Source organism: Hetaerina americana, unplaced genomic scaffold (genome assembly GCF_022747635.1).
Source record: "Hetaerina americana unplaced genomic scaffold, ioHetAmer1.1.p SCAF_32, whole genome shotgun sequence".
In the NCBI taxonomy this organism is placed as follows: Eukaryota; Metazoa; Arthropoda; class Insecta; order Odonata; family Calopterygidae; genus Hetaerina; species Hetaerina americana.
In genome coordinates, this window is record NW_027286897.1 from 1,548,482 (window position 1) to 1,570,794 (window position 22,313).

At 38.1% G+C, this 22,313-nt stretch overlaps 1 protein-coding gene across 1 annotated transcript in view; it reads right to left on the reverse strand.

The window, feature by feature from the left end:
- The window catches only part of LOC139691290 (uncharacterized), a 58,066-nt gene that overhangs the window by 17,742 nt on the left and 18,011 nt on the right, over positions 1–22,313 (reverse strand). Inside the window, exons 11-14 of the mRNA XM_071589050.1 lie at positions 21,938–22,112; positions 21,198–21,377; positions 14,406–14,569; positions 103–316 (exon numbers count right to left, since the gene is read on the reverse strand). Of these exons, the coding sequence (XP_071445151.1) occupies positions 103–316; positions 14,406–14,569; positions 21,198–21,377; positions 21,938–22,112 (733 nt within the window). The remainder of the gene's footprint in view (positions 1–102; positions 317–14,405; positions 14,570–21,197; positions 21,378–21,937; positions 22,113–22,313) is intronic.

The following is a 22,313-nucleotide window of genomic DNA, read 5'->3' on the forward strand; positions in this document are numbered from 1 at the left end:
AAGTTCTTGCATTCGTCCAACGGTAGTAGGCTTAACCTAAGTCTCCATCCAGGGTACATCTGAGCATAAAATTTGTGATTCATTACCTGCCTCAAAACTTACTTTCCCTCGATACCCAGATATCTAATAAGTTCCCGAGTATGGGCAAGTGCGGTGGTCCTGGAATGGAGTCGATCATCTTCTTGGCCCGTCGTCCCCTCGGAGTTAAGTAGATGTATACCAGAGGCTTAAGAATGACCATGACGGGCACCATCGCCACCAACGCGACCGCTGCCGCCAAGGCCCACACAGTCCGGTACAAATACTCCTCCATTTTCTATGACACCTTAGCGCTCTGGAAGAAGATTTTTTTAAACGATTTTCATTTTTCATTTATTTTGAAATGAATTTACTGTGGAAAAATAATTGAGGGCATCAAAAATGTAATGAGGGAATGACACAAAATAATGCTCACGGTAGATTGAAATGGACATGTCTGGATTATTGTCTAAATCCCATGTTCCGAAACATTTTCGATTCACTCCGAAAGCAAGTGAACCGAAAGCACGGTCTATTGAGTGAAAAAGACCTTTAAATAGGAAAAAAGAAAATATTAAACTAGAAAATATTAAAAAGAAGAAAAACAGAAAAGCAGAAAAACAAGAAAATATTAAACTACCGATATTTTAATGGGCTATAATCGAAATTAAAAATTATGATATTACTCAATCTCACCGATTAAAAATTAAGATTGCTTTCAAATTAGCATATTTTTGATTGATTCCATCAGCCGACGACCCCACAGAAAAACCCTTTGAGACCCAATTTCGGTTCGCCTTTGGGTAGGAAACATTTGGTTGAGTTGGCATCGGAAACATTTTGTATCCTTACTTAATTGTTTAAGTATTCTATCTGTTAAGATAGGCTTTGAATGGACTTACTATTGCACCGAAAATTTCTCTGCGTTTCATGCTGGCTCACAGTTTGTATGATGGAGTATTGTATAAATGAAACAAAAAATCGAAAAAATTTCATCGATATGGATACGATTATTGAATTAATAGATGTGAGAGTAGATGGAGTGAACATCATTGTAAAGAAAACCAAAATTAGATTATTCCGATATCTTGGAAGTGATTTGGGTGAAGATGATCAAAGTATTAGGGACGCAAGAAGAGGAATTGCGTTATTATTCTTATTCAAGGAAAATGTTACAAGTTGACTGTTTGCCAGTTGGTAACATACGTTCAGTTTATATGTATGCGTGAAATTTCACAGAAAATTTATATGTGACATTCATTACATCTATAAATTTCGTGAAATTTCACGTTTGATAGTTGCGCGTACGTTTTGAAAATTTCACTTACTATAATTGTATAAAATTTCACATATGCATTTATCATGTTAAATTTTTGCATCTTTTTTTTAGGCAAAGAAGCTTTCGGAAGAAGGATGGAATTGTTGGCAGGAACGTTGAGTAAAGGCATTAAGAGAAGACTAGTTAAAGCTTCGATGTGGTACGCTCTTGGTTTTTTTATGCATGCATATACGTATGTTGGAGGCTCTTGAAATGTGGATAAGGATGGTAAGAATGCCTCGATAAATATCAATATAAATCTGCATACATAGCCTGAAAGCTCTTGAAAAGAAACATGTTTTTCAGAAGCCAATTGAAAAGGATTGTGTCTTGAAGGAATATTTCGGATATCATGATGATCCAAATCAGGAGCGATTATTTTTATGCCTTTAACGGTTTTCAGAACTCAGCCGTATGAATGGTGTCATCACGGTGAGGTATTCCCAGCAAAGAGTCTATTTGGTTTCCCTTACTCTATTAAGAAATCTCCTAGGAATGGTTTAATTTGGAAATGCTATAGTGTGGACGTGTTAAAATACCACATATTACGGATTAATCACTTTCAAATTGTAATTATGCACAATTGGAGCCTTTCAGTGTCGAATTTAGGTATAGGATCCTCTTTTATCATGTGAAAATAGCGTATTGGAAATAATAAATAACAATTTAAAATGACCGCTGCTCGTAGCTACCAGGCAAAAAAAGTATTATCTGCTTATTCAATCCATAAAAGGCGTTAATTAAAGTGACTACTCTGTTTTTTGTGTGTTTTCTAATTGAAATTATCTTTGAAGCGCGTTATGGGCTTTGAATATCCATTTACAGCAGGCAAAACATTTCTTCATAATTTTATCAAATGGAGTATAGACCAGAGAATATCGTAAAAATTCATTTCGTTTATCCACTAATCCTATTGACCTAACATCTGATTGTCGATCGCTAAAGTGTTACCGGATATTAAAAATTAATATGGCCCATACTCCGATTTCGATTCATTTGATTTTATCCATTATTTAAACAAAGATTTATTTTTTAAGAATTGTATCAAGCTTGGCTCTTATCAAACCATACTTGGAAAGTGGGATAAGACGCCAATTTAGCGGTACAAAATAATGGAAATGGTTTTAGCTTATCATTTTTGTTGAGCTCTTTCTGAGACTGTAAATATTATATATATATATATATATATATATTATATATATATATATATATATATATATATATATATATATATATATATTGTATATTAAGTAAAATATGACACATGAGGCACAATGGGGTATATCTGTGTAGCTAAATGATGGATTAAAAAGTTTTTTCCATTTTAAATAGTCGTTTTAAATATGGGGACGACCTAGAAACTTTATTAACAAAGTTTAACTGTGGCTATCTATTATCAAGGAGATAAGGGAGAATCAAAAACAAATTTAAATGGAAATAGCGAAATGCCAATCATTATCATATAACGGGCTCCCATGACATTGCGTAAAATTTTGCGATAGACGATGGTGGTAAGCAGACTACTACTGACTCACCACGTTTGATCTATTTGTGATCAAAGATAAGGTAAATCATTACTAATTGACGGTAATTAACTGCATTACTTAGACCCCTTCAAAGTGTTTGCTCGTGCCTCTGTAAGATAAAAGGAAAGAATGGTGTTGAAACTGTCTCCTTACAGTTTATTATTAAACTAGAGGTTATGAATTATCCACCATAACTGAAATGCTTTGGTAATCCTCGACAAGAATACATAAATAATTGAAGAAATAAGTAATTCTAATTGGTTTCTCCGTTGGTAACTTTTTGGGCGTTTTCCTCCATATTTCTCTAAAAAGTGACACGAATAAGTTAGGAGAAATAGCGCCAAATTTGTGGAAATTTTGGGATGTTTTAATAAAGCTCTCTCAATGTCGAATTTAATATAAAATTTGATGATAAAACAAGAAAGGTCATTGAATTGAATTTCTTTTGACGCTTCTCTCGAGTTGGTATGATTTCCAAAATCAAGTTTACAAAATACATACATCCAGCTGGCGATAAAAAGGAACTTTACTGGCGAATCTTATGAAATTTGATGTAAATAATTATTAGTCGAATGTGCAAGTGCAGTCTATTATCTACAGAGTGATGATATTTAATAATTTGCATAGTTTGAACTTGTTCAACTTATGGTTCTTGAAATAAATCAGTGCTACAGAGAAAAATGCAGCGAGAAAACGATGTAGTTTTAGGCTATATCTGCAAATAAGATAGGACACGCAATATATTTAGAATTTATTTTCTTTCGGGGTGGAATGGACTCGCCATTCGGCCTATGGAGCAAGTGGCGAAGGGTTAACGAGAATGCGCCGGCGCTGACGATGGCATTTCTATGGTGACCACATTAAAAAATGGACACAAAACACTAACAAACCGGATGTTGAACGACATTTCATGAATTTTTTATATGAAATATGTTAAATTGTGAACAGATTGCGAAAATCTCGGTCAAGCGTTGCTACGGCCGTGACATTGATGATTAAGATAATCGCCCTTGGCCTTTCCTAGGTAATCTTTGGAATAAGAAATCTCAAATATTATTCTTTTTAATTCTAATATTATTATTGGCTAGGCCAAACATCCCAATCATAGATTACGCAAATGTAAGTCTTTCCTCTCTAAAATAATTAGCCTACATTATTAACTCAATTATTTCATGTTTTAATTACAAAAATAAATGTTTTGCGAAATTCGTATCAGCCTTTATGAAAAAATAGTCGGGTCTGGCTGAATATTTTCCTCCGGAGAGGAGTGGAAGAGGGGATTGTTTTCAGATCTCTCGATCTTCTTGGATATGTTTTTGTGGCGACCCCATTGAAACTTGTTTAAAAATGACAAAAACGGTCATTTCTGTTGAGAGGATTTTGTCGGAAAAATGATCACTTCCTCTAATCTTACTAGAGATGTAAAATATTAAATTTTAATAAAATTGTTGTTCCAAAGAAACTGCGGGAGATGCCGCAACAGTAACTTTTAACGGAGTCATCCGCTAATGTGCATTTCAATGCAACAATTTCAGAGCGTAAAAATCATTCGCCTTGACTGGGACTCGAACCCAGATCCCTCAATATCCGGTCGAGTGCTTTAGCCACTTAAGCTACCGAGGCGTCCTCTTAAACTCTGAAATTTTGGGGCTTTTAAAGGAACTAGATGTTATGACGAAATACCGTACATACAATGTCACTCGACCGTATAAAGCACTCGACCGGATATTGAGGGATCTGGGTTCGAGTCCCAGTCAAGGCGAATGATTTTTACGCTCTGAAATTGTTGCAACAAAATTGTTGTTGCTTAGGTTATTCGTCTTTGAGATGGCCCACGAAAAAACTATCACAGACACGCAGACACATCGGAAAACGGCAAACATACAAGTTGTAGTTCAGAACAGTTATTTCCGTTGAAATTCTCAAGTTGAATTTTTTACGAAAACAATACCTGTACCTACCTCGTATCGAGAAAGTAAAACATTTTGGAGATCAATTCTTTTTCCTGTGCCCACTGTAACATCAGACCGAATTATCTAATCCAGGAAAACATATTGCTTGGAATTTTAGGTGGAATCGTCTCGGAACCTTACCCGGATATCAACCCGGGACATTCAGGTCAATAATTAAATGCTATACCTGCTGTCAAAGCGTAACGATAACGTCCTCATGAAGCTAGAATTGGCCCACGTGAGTTACATAGTATTTTATGAGCTTAATTAAGGCATGATCCATTCGAACAAGGAATTCACTACAAGTATTTCAGGTGTTTCTCAGCATCCGCGCTCCGTGCATCTTATTGTCGGCGCAAAATATACCTGGCATTGTTTTTGTTTCCACAAAAATAGATTTTCCGTGCATTAAAACAAATTACATCACTCAACTTGTCTTTGCACGTTATTGCAGTTTTCCGCTATTTTTGTCGTTTTTTCGGTATCATATTATTTCATCTGTTCACCAGTGCTTAAATTGTAGCTTCAACGAAATATTCCGAAGATGTGCAAATATCACGAGCCATAAAAACTCCGGTTTATCAAAATTTGCATATATGTGTGAATTTAAATATTATGTTTCATGAGATTTTCGAATATTTCAAGAAATTCTCAATGCAGTTCTAAAAACGAACCAATCGGCGTGGCGTGCGATATGCTCGGTGCAATAATATGCTACAAAGTCTTTTGTAGCTGTAATGCGTGCGCTATATTTTTATGTAAAATACATAAGTTGTGGCTGTAGTTCCCTAATATTTTAATTATTACTAGTTCATTCTAAGTAGTTAGATAATTATATTAATTTGGGTTAACTTTAAACAGATTTATATCCTCCGGGTATTTCCGTTCCGATTTCAGCTGTTCATTTGCCTCGTAGGAGTTGCCAAAATTGCCCCAAAGTAAATTCACATGGTAGTGATGCCAAGAAGTATCAAAGTGGTAATGAGAAGAACATCTTGCCGAATTTGAGTTTCATATTCGTTTTATGAAAGATGTCAGGGCAGGGAACTACGTATATGAAAGACTGGGTTGGCAGGCAGAATAGTTTGACGAGATATTACAAATCAATCGTAAAAATGCTGTGTTGCCATGATGATAATAATTCACACTATATCAAAGATGCTGAGTTTTAGTATAAACGTAAAATCTACTCACATCAACATGGTATTGTTATCTCACAAGTATCAGGCTTTCACCGGAGAAAAGGAGACGTAGACTCGCATGGATCTTAGCTCGTTGAATGTCGCTGTTTTCGTACAATACGAAGCCTTGAAATCGCGAAAGGTCATATTAAAACGTATTTATTTCCTCAGTTTGATCTCTTTATTATAATATCTGATAGAAATAATAAACTGAAGCTATTGTGCGTCTATTTACCAGGGTTTTCGAAAGTTCCCTTAGTTATTAATTTCACTTGGGTAACAAGAAAAACTGCTGCAGCTGAGTCGATTTATAGGGTATCAAAAGTTTCTTGCTCCCATTATTTACACCTTTTCTCCGAGATTATAATTATTATATGTTAACTGATAGTGGGAATGAATAGTAAGTGCAAATTTTGCTGCGAGGAAGAGAGCAGTCCATTCTTAAGTGGTGTTCTCATTCCAAAATAAAGTGAATTGGGCTTCGGTGTATCGTACCAAAAATGTATCTTCGTAGAAATATTGTCCATATTTAAAAATTTTCGAAGTGTGATCCAATTACATCATGGGTAGCGATCGTGTTTAATTTTAAATTACTTAACGTAATGACGTACAAACATGCAGATTAGGGTTTAAGATCGTTGAATGGTGGTGTCACTTAGATACGCATCTAGCATTAGTGCGGGGAAAGTGATATTAATTAACTCATGTCACCTGGAATATGAATGCAATAAAATTAATGTCACTTGCTTGCAATTTTGTGAGCAAAACATAGGCTAACCCCTAGCACGTTTTAAGTTAAATTTACTTTTGGCGTACAAGCATTGAGTTGTCCGTTGTAAGTGCGTTGCTGCTCGAAAAATGTAACGTTGATAAATTAACATCCAATGATGGAAAAATCATTGAGACGTGGAACGACCCGGACTCGTTAATTTGACAGGAATTGCGAATGCCGGAATACCGAAGGTTGGTTTGTATCCATCGTCAGAATGCCATGCTGTGGTTTTGTTTCAATTGTGTTATGGATGGAACATTATCTTTGCCATTTTAGGACTTGCAAACGAATATTATATCCTTACTCCTGCGAAAAAGGAGAATAAAAGATCCATAGCACTCACCGAAGTTTCCGCCACAAACGTACTCGGATGTCTTCTCTCCTCCGACCTCTCGCAAGTTACTGACATCTACAACCCGCTTATCGCTCTTCTCTCAATGTTATCAGCGAGAAACTTGTTGCGTTACTTGCCGAGAGGAGGTCGAACTCCCTCAGAGATAGCGTTTTCCATTGCCAACTAAATGTCATTTCGGAAGCGTGGGAGTTGTTCTAAGGATTAATTTTTAGAAAATCTATATGCCTATAGAGATATTTTGCCTTAACTCCCCCAATTCAATAAGGTTAATTTGTATCTACTATTGTGTAATGTCGAGAATTGTTATCGCGAAGCCTATCCATACAGGAGTATGGAAAATCAATCGCGAAATCATTTATTTGCCGCAAAATTCGCATTAAATCCAGACGTTTGAGGTGATCATGTTCACTCGTTTATGATGTAAATGGGAAGCGGCACAATGGGAAGTTCCATTTCGTCTTGTATAGAGTACGCGGTTGTGTCGTCAGCTTGTGTCTGAGGCATAGAGCCGAAGTGGCATCTAAATAAAATCCTTTCTATCCTTTGAGGACCGCAGTATTTGAAACCGCTGAAAGTTAGTCGTAAGGATATATCTTTCACCAACATTACATAACGTTAAAATCTTGATAAGCAGAAAGGTTGCCGACCCCTGAAGTGAAATGGATTAAATGCATAGGGTCTTGTCTAGTGCGATAAGAGTGGACCACAGAATTTTGGTGTCTGCTAGGATCGTTGATGACATGAAAGTGTATCTCGAAGCATTTTACTCGAAATAATATAATATTGATTTGAATTTTTATCGAAAACAGGCTGCATTCAGTAAATCAAATACTTAACTGGCGACGCGGGAAGCGTTTAAACGTCAACACTTTTTTTGGCGGTTTAAACGTCACACTATCGTGCGTATTCCTGAACAGTTGGTGGAGCATGTAAGTGCGTGGACCAAGTTAACTCTGTAATAAAATATGAAAGACGGATTGCGCATACCTACCGACTCTGTTAACTTTAGTATATTGGGCAATAATTATTTAATATTTATGATTTTCATATTTATTTCCTTCATGAAGGTAATACAGAATAACAAACTCATTCACTGCTTTGATTTAAAAAATATACTAAATTCTCTAGTAGAACGCGCAATTGTTACTCCTACTCTCTCCTATATATGCAACTATCAGTTGCACAGTTGAGCTACTGAAACGGAAAAAAAATTGCTTTTAATAATCAAGTTCGCAGAGCCCAGCAAATAAGAAAGTGGGGCTCTTGTTTAGCTGGATCCGTCAATTGAATCAATCCCCAGAATTATGTTCCTAAGGAAGAAAAGACTAAACTCTTTTTATTCCAAAGTCGAGGAAGGTCGGATCAGTGTCGGTTCTACCATTTGTTTTCTGAATACAGAATGTAGTCTTTCGGAGAAGAAATGTATGGTTTTCTGCCAGCAATCCCCTCTCCTTCTCCACCATATCTAGCACAACCTCGGTTGTTTTCCTATCTGTCCTCTCAAACGTCTCCATCCTTCTCCACACCCACATTTTGAAAGGCCCCAATCTATTCCTATCATCCTGCTTAAATGACCATTTCTCCGCGCCGTACCTAACTACTCTCCATATTAAAGTTCTAGCGAGCTTTTTCCTAACATCATTACTCAATATCTCTGTCATCAATTCTCCCCTCCTTGTGTAAACTTCTTTACCTAACGCAATTCTTCACCGTATGCCCCTACTACTTTGATAAATTTGATCCAAAACACTGCCGAGATTAGTTAACTGTTTTTGCCCTCCCATTTTAACGTTTAACTTGGCATTTCTCTCTCTCTGGAAAACTTCATCATCGTTGTTTCATTTCTATTGATATTCATCTCATATCTATCGCATTGAATTTCCAATTCAATCAGCAATGCTTGCAACCCCTTGGCTGACTGATAAACTAGAGCGTGGTCATCAGCAAACCTAACTGATTTAACGGATTCTCCGCCGACTTTCATACCTATCTGCAGTTCTTCCTATGCCACATTAACTATTTCCTCCACTTATACGTTGAACAGCACCGATGACAACCCTGCCTTACACCTCTTCCTAACACTACCCATCCGGACTCTCCGTCCCCCACACGCACCTGAGCAGTCTGAGACATCTACAGGTTGGAGATAAGCCTCAAGTCCTTCCAATCTATTCCTATTTTCTGTATTATACAAATTATTTTACCCCAATTCACTCTATCAAACGCCCTTTCGAAATATACGAAACAGGAAAATATGTCCTGATTGTATTATGTATTCCTCTCTAATAGTGTCTCATAACTGTAATGGAATCATGTGTGCCTCTCCCCCTCGTGAACCCAAATTAATCATGTGCGTAAATTCCTCTCGGGTCCTCCACCGGGTTATATCGTCCATATTGGCCGACGTTTCGATGTCCGACAACATCATCGTCTTCAGGGCTTCTGAATGCCGTTTGCCTCAGTTCAGTTTCAGTTTTAAAGGTATTTATTTGCCAAAAAACATTTTAAAATATATTGATAACATGGATAGATTTGTGTGGCAAACACCCGTTATAGGCCGAAGCCTCTTCGGGTCGGAGAAAAGACGGAAGTTTAATTTGTATGAATGCGGTTGCATGAAATGGCTTAAGGTTGCCATGTGTAAAACATTGGCTTTAAATATTTCTCCGGGGTGGCATGTGGCCTTTTTTTCCCGTATATATATATATGGTTTTCCCCCCAATCAGGTGTCATTTGATTGGTCCGTATCAGGGCGCCTTCCCATTGGCCGCCAGTCGTTTCTGGTTTCACCCATTACTCTAAGGATCGGTTTCCACGTGTTGCTCAGGTAAAAGCCCAAGTCCCTGTTAAAATTATGTTTTTGGAGGCGGATCTCGATGGCCTTCTTAGTGAGCCGGTCCCAGTGTCCGTTGGATCGGCATAAAATTTTGGTCCCCTCCCACCTAATCTTATTGTCCTTGGTAAAGCAATGTTCCGCCACTGCTGATTTCTCCAGTTGCCCCAGTCTGAGATGTCTCTGATGTTCTTTCAGCCTTTTTTCTATCGTGCAGCTCGTCTCACCCACGTAGACTTCACCGCACTCACAGGGGATCTGGTACACTCCTGGTGTCTTCAGCCCAATGGGGTCCTTAGCTTTAACCAGCTGTGCTCTTAACTTATTTGGTGGTTTGTAGATTGTCCCGATGTCAAATCCCCTTAATATTCGGGAGATTTTTCCGGATATTGTGGAGACGTATGGGCAGAAGGGCCTTGGTGGTGCGTTTGTCGTCGGGAACAACAAATCTTTTATCAAATTAATCATTTTCTTCCTCTTATTGTCGATCCCCAGAACCACTGAAGCTGCAAATGAAATGAAACATTGTTCTGTAGTCCTCACATATGATTTCCTTTCCCTTTTTTGGAATAGGAACTAACACTGTTCTGACGAAGTCTTCCGCCCAATATTATCCCTCATTAATGCTACGCATTAGTATATAAAAATGCATCCTCCTACATTTTTCTAAACCTTTTAGTAGTGCCACAGGAATGATGTCCGCCCTCACGGCCTTATTTTATTTCAATTCCCTTAATACCCTTTCTATCTCACCATCGGCTAAGGCCTAAGCTATCGTCACCTATGTCATATTTTCTCGATAATTACTGTATTCCCATTTTTCCTCGATAGTACCCAGCTCCGTTTCCTCACTCATTATTTTCTCTACAGTCTGATGATAAAAATTCTTGTCATTCCTGTAAATGCTTTTAGATTAATTTCCTAAATCGCTTCCCCTGATTTACCTTTTCAAATCGGACAATACACTTCATAATTACGTGCTAAATCGCCATACGAGTTCCCATACGCTCCCGGGAAACTGTTCGAATTGATATCGCTGTTGACGATTAACCCGTCTTGTGCAGAACTCAATTGCTTCCTCCCCGCAGTCATTCCTTTTTCTTAAACCATGTCTCAGGCCCCAACTTCACTAACGTCTCTTCCTTCGGCTACCGTCGCGTTCCAATCCCCCATCACTATAAAATGCTTTCCTCCTGGAACACCCGCGATGATGTCCTCTAACCGATTGTATACCCTATCAACTTCTTCCTCCCTATGTATCCTTAGTAGCATGTACACCTGAACACTGACCAAGTTCGTTGCTTGCTCTACGTTAATTACGCTTTTTCCTACCATTTTATTCAATATTATTGCAACCCCTCACTGGTTCTCATCCCATCCGCTGTATGTGTATTACTCTGTAACTATCACTCCAGTACTTCCTGCTATGCTTCCATCTCACCTCGCATATACCTAAAACATCTACATATATTTCCTCTTTCCATCACTCGCTTTATATTCTCTAATTTACCTGTTCTCAACGTTGTTATAACATTTCAAGTTCATATAATCTCTAATTTGGTCTTTTTCTTCGTCTTAGGTGCTGCTGCTGTCGGTTTTGCAAAAATTAATATGGACAAAAAAAGTTCTTCTGTAGTTCTTTTTTCTTCACCCCTGTTTAAAATAAAAATACATTAAACCACCCGATAGTCGGGTAGATAGGTGATGGTAGAGTTCACCCAGTACTAATTCCGACGGCGTTTGAATTTCACACATCAAGTTAAGGGGGCTATATCCTTTCCCTGTGCCGGGTGTGGTTTCGCTGGAGGTTTTGGTACCCGACAAATCACACAGCTCGGGTGATGCTGAGGGTACCCAAAGAAGCTTGCTCCGGAGTCAAACCCGGCTCAGTAGTCCAACCAGCGTGCTCTACCCCTGGGCTACCACGCCCCCTTCTTTTTTAGATAAAACAAATTAAAATTAAAGTTACGTAACGTTAATATCAGGAGTAGTGCAACGATACGAGGTAGTGCAATGGGTAGGATGCTGTGCTACTGACTGCAGGGTTCGATTTCGATTACCGGAGATTCCTTTGGGCACACTTTACTTCACTCAAGAGTTTTGATTTTTCAGGTACCAGATTTACTGAAGAATAACTTACTTTCCTCGGGCGATTCCATTTTTTTCAAAATTCTGTTTGCTGGACTGCGGAGGATTTTGCAGCAATCTGCAGTACGCTCATCAACGCATCACTGCTGCACTCACTCGCGATGCACCTGCCTCCTGTTTGGCATTAACTTTCGAAATGAATAGAATCTTCAGGTGCGAAAGGCCACTTACCTGCAGCTGCTTCCTACCTTAAAAGCTTAACTCTCACTCATTCATCAATAAAAACCCCCCAATCTAATGACTTCACTTTGCTTCTCTTGGCCTTAAATTTGAATCACTGTGCAACGGATCATATAATTTCTGGCATCAGCGTAGGACTAGGCCTTTGTTTGTCGGCGTAGGCGGTGAATAGTTGTAGGCTCTCGGTAGAGTCTGGATTTAATTCGGGATATATTCGTTTCAAGAAACATATATCATGCCGAACGCTGAGCTGAGAACAACTCGAGGTCACATTGTTTGAGTCATTACCGACAAAATGATCCAAGTGTTGATCTGACGTGAGTATAGCATGATTCCCAGGCTGTCAATCGATAGGCTGCAGCGGTTCAAACCTGTGATGGCTTTTATTTGTGACTTTCTTGGTCTTTCTAGCAGCGGGTGTAGAGCTATGCGTTTCCAAAATCTTGTTGCTATCCTAATTTTCGTTTGTAGCAGAATCTTAAGCTCAATGTGATTGCACAGCTACTCCCAAAGGGCTGATACAAACAATGCACAGTAGAGTAGGTCGAAAAAAAATAGAATTCGTTCCTACGTAATCGAGTAAAACGTGAATAATAATGTACGTAAAACTCATGAATTGGATTGATTATTTTTTCGTGCGATGGTCTCTGTTTATTAATCTAATATGGGACAATTCCACTTGCGGTTTTCCCTAAAAAAATCATGCCGTCTCTAGCATTCGACTACAACGCATTCCTCACGGAAGTGTTTCCTTTCAGAAGTGTTTCTTATCCCTGGCGGAATGGCACTGGGGTGTGTACGTTAGAAAATGACGCGTCTAAATGAGCAGAGATCCGAAGTCGCAATTCCAGGAACCTTTGTTCACCACCAGGTTTTAAGATCAAAGCTATAGTTGGTGGGAGAAAATATTAATTATAGTCCAATATATGCTTATTATTTTAGCCACTCGTGTTTCAGCTTAAAAGTCATTTCAAGGAACATGAAAATAACTTTCTTCAATTAATTTTCTTCTTTCTCTTAAAAAATGAAGTTAATACCACAATATGCCGCATGAAGTCATCAATTTGGAATATGCTATTTAGTTTTCAGTGTACAAAGTTTCATTTGAATATTTTGACTATCTCGATTGTTTTACGTGAAATGGTCAAGGTTACAAGCAATGGGAAAATTTTAACTTGCAAAAGATAATACTTTTCGAAAATTAATTCCTTACATAATGTATATTGTGTAGTTATAGACAGCGTTTACATGAAATAATAGAGAATAACTGTAAACTATCTTTTGGAAAAATTCGAAATTAAACTATTGAATGCTAAATTTAAGCTGGTGTTGACGGCGAGGAAGCTCGATTCTGTGCACGTTAACCATGCTTTGATTAACGTGGTTTTCCAAGTGACACCTAGTGTTATCGTGGCGCCCCTTACTGCGCTTGTTGCCAGTAGTATGCTGGTCAATCAATGTATCCAGGTATCTTATCAGCGGGAACTTAATTATTCCAATTGAGGTTATCATTGCTTCACCTTTGGCCTTCCTCTATGACTAGGTTCGACATGTAAAAGTAAGCATGTTATAATGAAGCTTATTAACGTAGCTTAAATCACCAGATCCATGCATCAAGACTGTTGGAAAAATCATATATCGTATATATATGATAGGATAGTTTCCCTTATAATGAATAATTTTGATAAGTAATGTTAGATTTCTCGTAGGATTCTAGAATTTTATAACTGCCTATCCTTATTCTGATACTTGATAACTTATCTTCGTCACGTATCTTGGAAAACTACCTTTATACCCTTCTTTCTATAATTGAAACGCTCCGATGGAGTTAGCGAGTTTTTCCCGTAATTCCTTTATCTCGTGAAAATTAATTTTATTAGAAATTATTAACATACATTGTTCATTGGAATTGACATACATTCGCATTGGAATTCGAACGTCTGTAGGAGAGGTAAGGCGTTGTATTTATCATTAAAGGAGGAAGCTTGCTATTTAGAGTATTTACAGGGTTTGAAAAAAACGTTCTTTGTTCAGAAATTTAATTAGGAATGTAGGTTCATCAGTGTACCCTCGCTGCTGAAATCAAGGAAACGGAAGACTTTCACAGTGCTCACTTCTATAAAAATTGCTCTCTTGCTTCCAATTTGATCTGAATACCCTTGCTCGGTCTTAAGACAATGTCGTGCATCAGTTCAACATCTTCAGGCTTGTCCACGGCGATGATCCTATAGCGCTTAACGAGAGACGACAAGATGGCTTTCATTTCCAGCATGGCAAATTTTTGACCTGAAAATAAAAACTTTTGTCACTTAAAAGCACATCCCACCTCAAAAAGTACTCTTCTCCGAGTGGAATTAGCATAATTTTTATAGAGATATAAATGTAATATACATGCTTAGAAAAAATAACGAATTTTATATTTTTTTACTTCGCTTTCCACGTCAATAATTTTTTAGATTGCAGTTTTTTCATACTAATTTCTTCATTTTTTCTTATATGGGTATATTTTACATGAATATAATTTACATGAATCGTTAAATATACCATAAACGCCATCCAGTTTGTAAACCATTGAGATGGCGGGTGACATGCTGTAAGTAAATCACCTTTAAAAAATTTTTTAATGAAGTTTTCTCTGGTCTTCCACCGGGTCAGGGGTTCCATATTGGCCGACGTCTCGATGCTCGACTCTACACCTACCCTGAGGACGATGAATCGAAATGTCGGCCAATATGGAACCTTTGACTCGAAGGAATTCCCGAGAAAACTTCATCAAGCAAATACGCCGGGAAAGCACCAGATTTTACTTCTCCTTTTGAAATTCGGCATTTTTCATTTCTCTACTTCAAACGGTTTCAGGACACAAACGTCATTTTCAACATGGTTTTACGAGACACATTCACACTGGCGAAGGCCGTACGTAAATGTGCCTCATGGATACTTAAGGAGAAGAAGGGGAAATCTTCATTTCTACGTAGTATCCTTCAATGATATGCGCCAAGTATTCTTTTTACACTGTGCCAATTACAAATTCATATTGAACTCCCCGTTGCTCAGAATATTTGTCACTTAAAAAAAGTCCGTTTAGCACACATTTAAAGTATTTCCTTCTTTTAGCACATACGTGCTAAAGGAAGGAAATACTCTGCAAAATAAGGTCTTGCTTGCTTTAAATCTGTTTATGCTTTAAGCTAAAAGGAATTTTCTTTTAGATTCTCTTATATGTAAAATTTATTCATATATGCTTAAGATGTATTGACGTGCTAATTGATATCATGCTTGCTTCATTATTCAGTCTAAGTTATATTATAACAAACGATACTGTTGTACATGTGTATGTTTTTCATTATTTGGGTTTTTTATTTCTGTATAGAAGAACCCGAAAATAAATAAATGAGAGAAACAATAAGGGATCGGAGTAAGGTCCATTCCGTTATATAGAAGGAGAGCAGAGTAGGGGGAATGGAGACTTTAACGATTAAGATGGGTGAAGGATTTAGAGAAACAAAATGATATGAGAATTTGTAAACAAGCATTGTTGAATTCGTTAAATTTTCCAAAATTTATGATTAATGAAATTCAGGTCATCATTAGTATTGTAAACATTTAACATTTCTTCGTAAAATGGGTTTAAATACTAAAATTTTAGACATGAATGCAAACAATTTGCGTTTCTGTAAGAATAAAGAACATACCCTGCCACATTACCTAGAGAGATATTGGTGCCCGAAGTCTCAATAGGATCGAATATCTCCGCCTCAAGAAGAAAACGGTGCAATTATTTACATTCCCTTGGGATTAGTTGATATTTTTCTCAGTTTAAAGTTTAAACGATCAATTAAATACATAAGGTCAAAATTTAGTAAGTATATCTGTTGTAAAAGTATCCGTAAAATGCGAAATGTAATTTTTTTCAGCACTTCGATCATATGAGGGTAGGCTGAAAACTAATGCACACATGTTTGTAGACCACAAACAAAATGACCTTTAGGAGCACTCCTCGTGGCATGTGGAAGTAACATTCTCCCTCAACATGCATGCGCAGGTTTCAGGTTATTTCATTCCTCCAGTGTATGTCGAGAAGCGGAAGTATGGGCGAGTTTAACAGCGTGCTGTTATTGAATTTTTAACTGCTGAAAAAGTGATTCCTACTGAGATTCATCGTTGTTTAAAGGCTGTTTATGGTTACGATGCTGTTGATAGGTCTACTGTAAATCGATGAACCGTATAATTTCAAGGTTGCGAGCCTGGAAAAGTCATAATTGTTGATGAAACACGCAGCGGACGTCCGATTACTACCACAGATGATAAACATCGCAAACTCGTCGAAGATTTTATGCACAATGACCGGCGAATCACTCAAAAGCGTATCGCAAATCATATTGGATTATCCAGGGAAGAAGTTTGTCGTGTTGAAGGCAGTGTGGGGTCAATAATCTTGCAAAATGACAACGCTCGCCTACACACCTCGTGCGCAACTGAATAGGCTCTGCGAAACCTGCAATTAGAACCGATTCCACACCCTCCTTATTCCCCCGATCTTGCGCCTTGAGGTTTTTATTTTTTTCCTCAACTCAAGAGACACCTCAAGGGTAATAATTACACCTAGGGCGATGAAATGATGTCAGCTATCAAGTCCTGGCTACGAGAAAAGTCGGAAGAGTTTTTCAGTGACGAAATGAAAAAAAATGCTACACGTTGGGAAAAATGTGTTAGCCTAACGGTGACTATGTTGGAAAATAAATATATGATTAAGAAACTTAAGAATTTTGCTTCAATGCACATTTCGCTCAATCTAGATATTTGTTTTTGTTTGTGGTCTACAAGTATGTGTGCATTAGTTTTCAGCCTACCCTCGTATTACTCGTGAAATATAATTAGGATATTCCTTACTGCTTAAAACATACGCAGTAAACATTAGTCAAGGTACGCAATACGCTATTCATACGCTTAAGGTTGAATTTAATGAGCTACATCTTAGTAGTTTAAGTGAAATAGCTAAGCAGTAGCATATTGCAATAACTATTAGTAACGATAAATACATTTTAATTTTATATGCTTATAGCCAATTATAAGAGAGATATAAGAAGGACTGAAGGCTAAAGTGAGAGTAGGATAAGGAACTCATCAAATCAATTAGTTTGGCGGATGATCAAGGTTTGCTTAGCCAGTCAGCCAAACGGTGGCAAATCAATGTTTAGCGCATTACAGAACCAGTGTGGTTAGTAGGAGATAAGAGTCAACCATAAGGAATCCTAAGTAACGAGGTTCTGAAGAAATAGGAAGGCTAAAATAAACGTTAAATTTGGAGGAAATAACTAGAACGGGTAAATATTTTACAAGACGGTTGGTGATTTATTTAGAAAATTAAAAGAATAATTTTATTAAGTGAAAAAGCTTATAGAAAGAGAAGTGTGATGACGGAACCTTTAAAGTAAAGACGTAAAGAGGCAAGTTGATGCTGAAGACGATGGCAGAGGGGAGAATACTGGGAAGGAGAGACAGAGGATGAAAGGAACGATAGCCATTTTGCACGGAATTGAGGATGGTATAAATTAATTGCTGTATTATGTAGTATGGGGCTGAAGGGTACAGGTACCTGTGTTTTGTGTTGCAATAGTCAATAGCCTAGAAGTACGGCGGAGAGTAACGTCGAGGTCCGTTTAATACCTTCTCTAACCCATAAGACTAATGCTAATAAAAATCTACATATCCACAAATACCCCGTTATTCACCACTAAAGTGTGCGGAAGGAAGTGTAAGTACCAGGTGGGAAGGGTCAGGGATAAGAGAGAGTGAGGAGTTTAGGAAAAGGGAAAAAAACACCCTCTCAAAAGTCCTCTTTGAAAACAATCCCTGGTGCCAAAATCACATACATGTTAACGGAAAACTTTGTTTTAAACAAGTGTTTCTTTTACCCACTGCAGAAGTTCTGGAGAATATTGAATATGAGGAAATAAAAATGAACCACAACTACTTGTACAGTGAACCACCACCATACCAAGAGGGGTCGTGCAGAACTGGAAATAAAGAATGGGAAAATTCTATTAATTAATGCCCGTGCAGCTTATTGTCCCCCAACCCTGGCACCTCAGGTAGAAAATGTAGCACCCGGCTACCGGCAACGGACCGCTTGAGGCAACACCCTAGGGGAGTGGAAGGAGGGATGGAAGGGAGGGGAGAAGCCTGAAAGTACAGCAAAAGACCGCTAGGGAGTATTTCACCATGCACTAAGATGGAAGATGTATTTCAATCCTATTCAGTCATGCGGGAAGAGATTTGCCAACAAAACGAACGAGATAAGTATTAAGTGCATATGTATAAGTGAAATGATTAATCTGCGGATGCCGCGGGTGGCAAGTGGCCCTCTTGTAAGCTCCAAACTTACATTTAATATCCCGGATATTTTCTATGGGAAGCAGGAGTCCTTGAGTCTGCCAGTTCTCGCGCCTGATTTCTCGAATTTTGATGAGCAAAACGACCAATGTATTATGGAATACGAATAATTATTGAGACCTCGACGCTGAAACTAGCGGCTCTGATTTTATTTGATAAGTTCAACCTAGCGTTAAATCGTTTTTGTTCTAATGATTCCCAACTTAACTCAAGAAGCATGTCTGTGACACTTTTCGTTTTGCCATAACAGTTTTTAACGATTCGGGCCGTCCTGCGTTAAACCTTCACATTTTCCCGAATTAGACCTTTTCCCCCGGATCCCATACATTACATGCATATTATAAATGGGACCTCTAGAGAACATGTTGGAAACTTTCCCTGACCCACCAAATATGCGTCCAATGAATCCCAAGCTTTTAATTACTTGCTCGCAGATTTTACTTGTGTGTGTGGGGTAGTCAGTAATAGTTACACCCAGGTATTTTACCGTATCAACTACACCTAGATCAACTCTGTCTAGTTTGTGCTCAATTTTCAAGGATAATTTAAGGAAATATGTGACCGAAAATTTTTAATGGTTCAGTTTAATGCCCATCTTGTACACCGTTTCGGAATGCAATCTAGATCCTTTGCTAGCATTAGTTGATCCTCTTACCCAGAAATCTCCCGGTATATAACCTTGTCATCCGCGAACATCCTAAATATTACTGTTCACTTCGTGGTTTCATATCGTTGACGAAAATCAGGAAGAGCAAGGGTTCGATCGCACTTCCGTGGAGCACAACAGAGAGAGGTCACTCGTACGCTATCAGAACAAGCGCCCTCTAGGACAACACTCCGAAAGGAAGTTTTCATCCCAATTTTTTGCGCACTTATTTATGCCGGCGATCTTTAATTAATAAATTAGTTTATCATGGGGAACCTTGTCAAATGTCTTTTCAAAATCCATAATAAATCGCATCCACATGCCTAACACTCACCTGATGACAGTTAGTCGTATGAAAAATCCTAATTGAGTCTCGCATGATAGGGTTTCCTTGAATCTGATCTGATCGTTACTTAAGAAGTTAATGCTTTTGCGGCATCTCATTATCAAAATGACATGAGTATGTTCCAAAATTTGGCAACAAATCGACATGAAGGAAATGGCTCTGTAATTAATGGGATCCTCTCTATCACCACATTTAAAAATAGGCGTTATATGTGCGGTTTTCCAGTCTTTTGTATTATGCGTGGGATTTATTAAAAATTACTTCAAGATAGGGCGCGATATTAGGGGATAATTTTTTTTACAGCATAGCCAGAATATTTTCGGAATCCAGGAATTTGATGGATTTTATTCCTTCAAGCAATGAGATAATTCCTTGTTCGCCCACTGTCCCATAAGCTATTAGCTCGACATGCATATTATCTGAGAAATCCTTGGTGGCAAAATCGTGCGTGAAAACACTTTGGAAGAATTTATTGAGAATATTAGCTTTTCCATCGCCATCAGTGTGAATGGAATTGTTACAATCCATTAAGCATGTTGCGGTTTGCTCACCGTCATGCATCTCCCTAATATGACCAGAAAGCTTTTAGGTCACTATCGAGTACTCGCGTAGTACTTTAAGTTTAGAGTCTCGCAAGGCGCCGCGTAAAATTAAAAAAATAGAGCCAATTAAAAGAGTATCCGCATATAAAAAGCCTCATACAGCTAAAGCTGAACCAATTGGATGTGTGATGGTTTGGAGTCATGATTAATTTACCTTTTGTTTGGAAGGATATTATAGTATTCTTTAACGGGGAGCCTCTCTGCCAAGAGATGTGTGCCCATATATGAGATGATACGCAATAATTTCATTACATTCAAATTAATGATGTACCTATTCGATATTTTACTGCAATTGTTGACTCTATTTTTCTCCCGCTAACTCCACTTTTACGGGACCCACGGATGCATGCAAACATGTAGAATACCATTGAAGATGAAATGCATGCTACTTGTATTTGTCCAAATATTTTACGTGACAGTCAGTTCTATGTAGAAGTTTACACCGAAATAATTCAACCATTCAAGGACGCACTCTGCGAAAGACGAAATGAAATACGATGGCTTAACTATTTCCTTGGATTCAGTACGTTGAAAATCATTTTATCGCTTGATATGCTGGATGCATTTTTAGGAATTGCAAGTTTATTCTTTGTTTGTGTGATCTCACTACTAATAGTAACCGTCCTATTGCCTCAAATTGATATGTATAACACTTGGTTTGCCCGATGTGACTTCACATACTGTGTTGTGTGTGTGTGATAATATTCGCATACTGTGCGTGCCTAGTGTTTCACTTTTCTGGTGGCTTGCCGGACATTGTGTAGATGCAGATATTTGTTTTTAATGCATGATAAATAAATATATTTTCTTAGGCCATATCCATCAAAATCAAACCGTATTGAAAAAACCCATTTAAGTTTCTTAAATACGTATCACCCAATCCTATCAGCACGGTTTTCCGATGCTACAATTGACTGTACTTGCCTATGCAGTTCCTGGGCCCGGCTGAGAAGGGGATGTATGCATATGGGTGCCTCTCTTTCACCGCTTCGGGTAGGAACCGGTCTGGATCAAATATCTCCGGGTTCGGGTAGACCAGTGGATTCATGTGAATGCCACTGATGGTCACATTTACCGTTGACCCGGCTGGTACATTATATTCACCTGGAGAAAGAAAGACGCATCAAAACTATAAAGAATCTGATCTCTACGGAATAAGGGTAATTTAAAAAAAATCTTTCACAATGGAACTCAGGTTTATTCTTTGCATGGATGAATTTAGTGCGATTTAAATTCCGTCGTAATGGTCTCATCTTTTTTTTTTGATCAGAACTTGTATTACGAGACGGTGTTTAGTCGTTACTGTTAATACAAAATACTGTTTAATTCTGGGTGCCAGTAACGATGAATATGTGTACATATAATTGTTGGCAATAATTAATCAAAATACTGTACATGAATCCTATCAGCTGAGGTCATCGAATTCAAAGAGACCCAATAAAAATATCCACAAAAAGAACGCTACTTTCATATGAAAGTTGGAGAAGTTGAGCAAGCGCGGCTGTATTGTAGATATTTATTTTATAGTAGTCTTATCGTTTATATGGAGGGAACGGAAGTTTCAGGGGCTACTTCGCCTGATTTGGAGGATCTAAAACATATAAACTCGCGTCATGATCCTGCCGAGTCTTTCGATGAATATTGTTGAACGGAATCACGCGCACCCATCTCGAAGTCTTCGGTCAACAGTCGAGCTATGTACGGGACGCTCGGGTACATCCTCAGCGACTCCTTGATGCATCGCTCCAATAGCTGCAGGTTACCGAGTACCTCCACGTTGACATCGGCCGCGGCCGCGCCGGAAATGGAGCTGGACGACACCTCCTTCCACACTTCTTCCTGCGGAGTTGAAAGTGGCTGATCATAAGCATTTTGGCGTAACATTTAGCAGCGAGTGACGGTTTAGGATGCGTACTTGGTGGCATTCGAGGCTGATTTGAAGTGCAAAACCTTTCCGTTTTGGCCAACGCGAAAGAAGCGGACGTTGGGCCGAAAATAAAATACAATAACGCGGAAAAAACCTCGAAAGCCACATCAGCA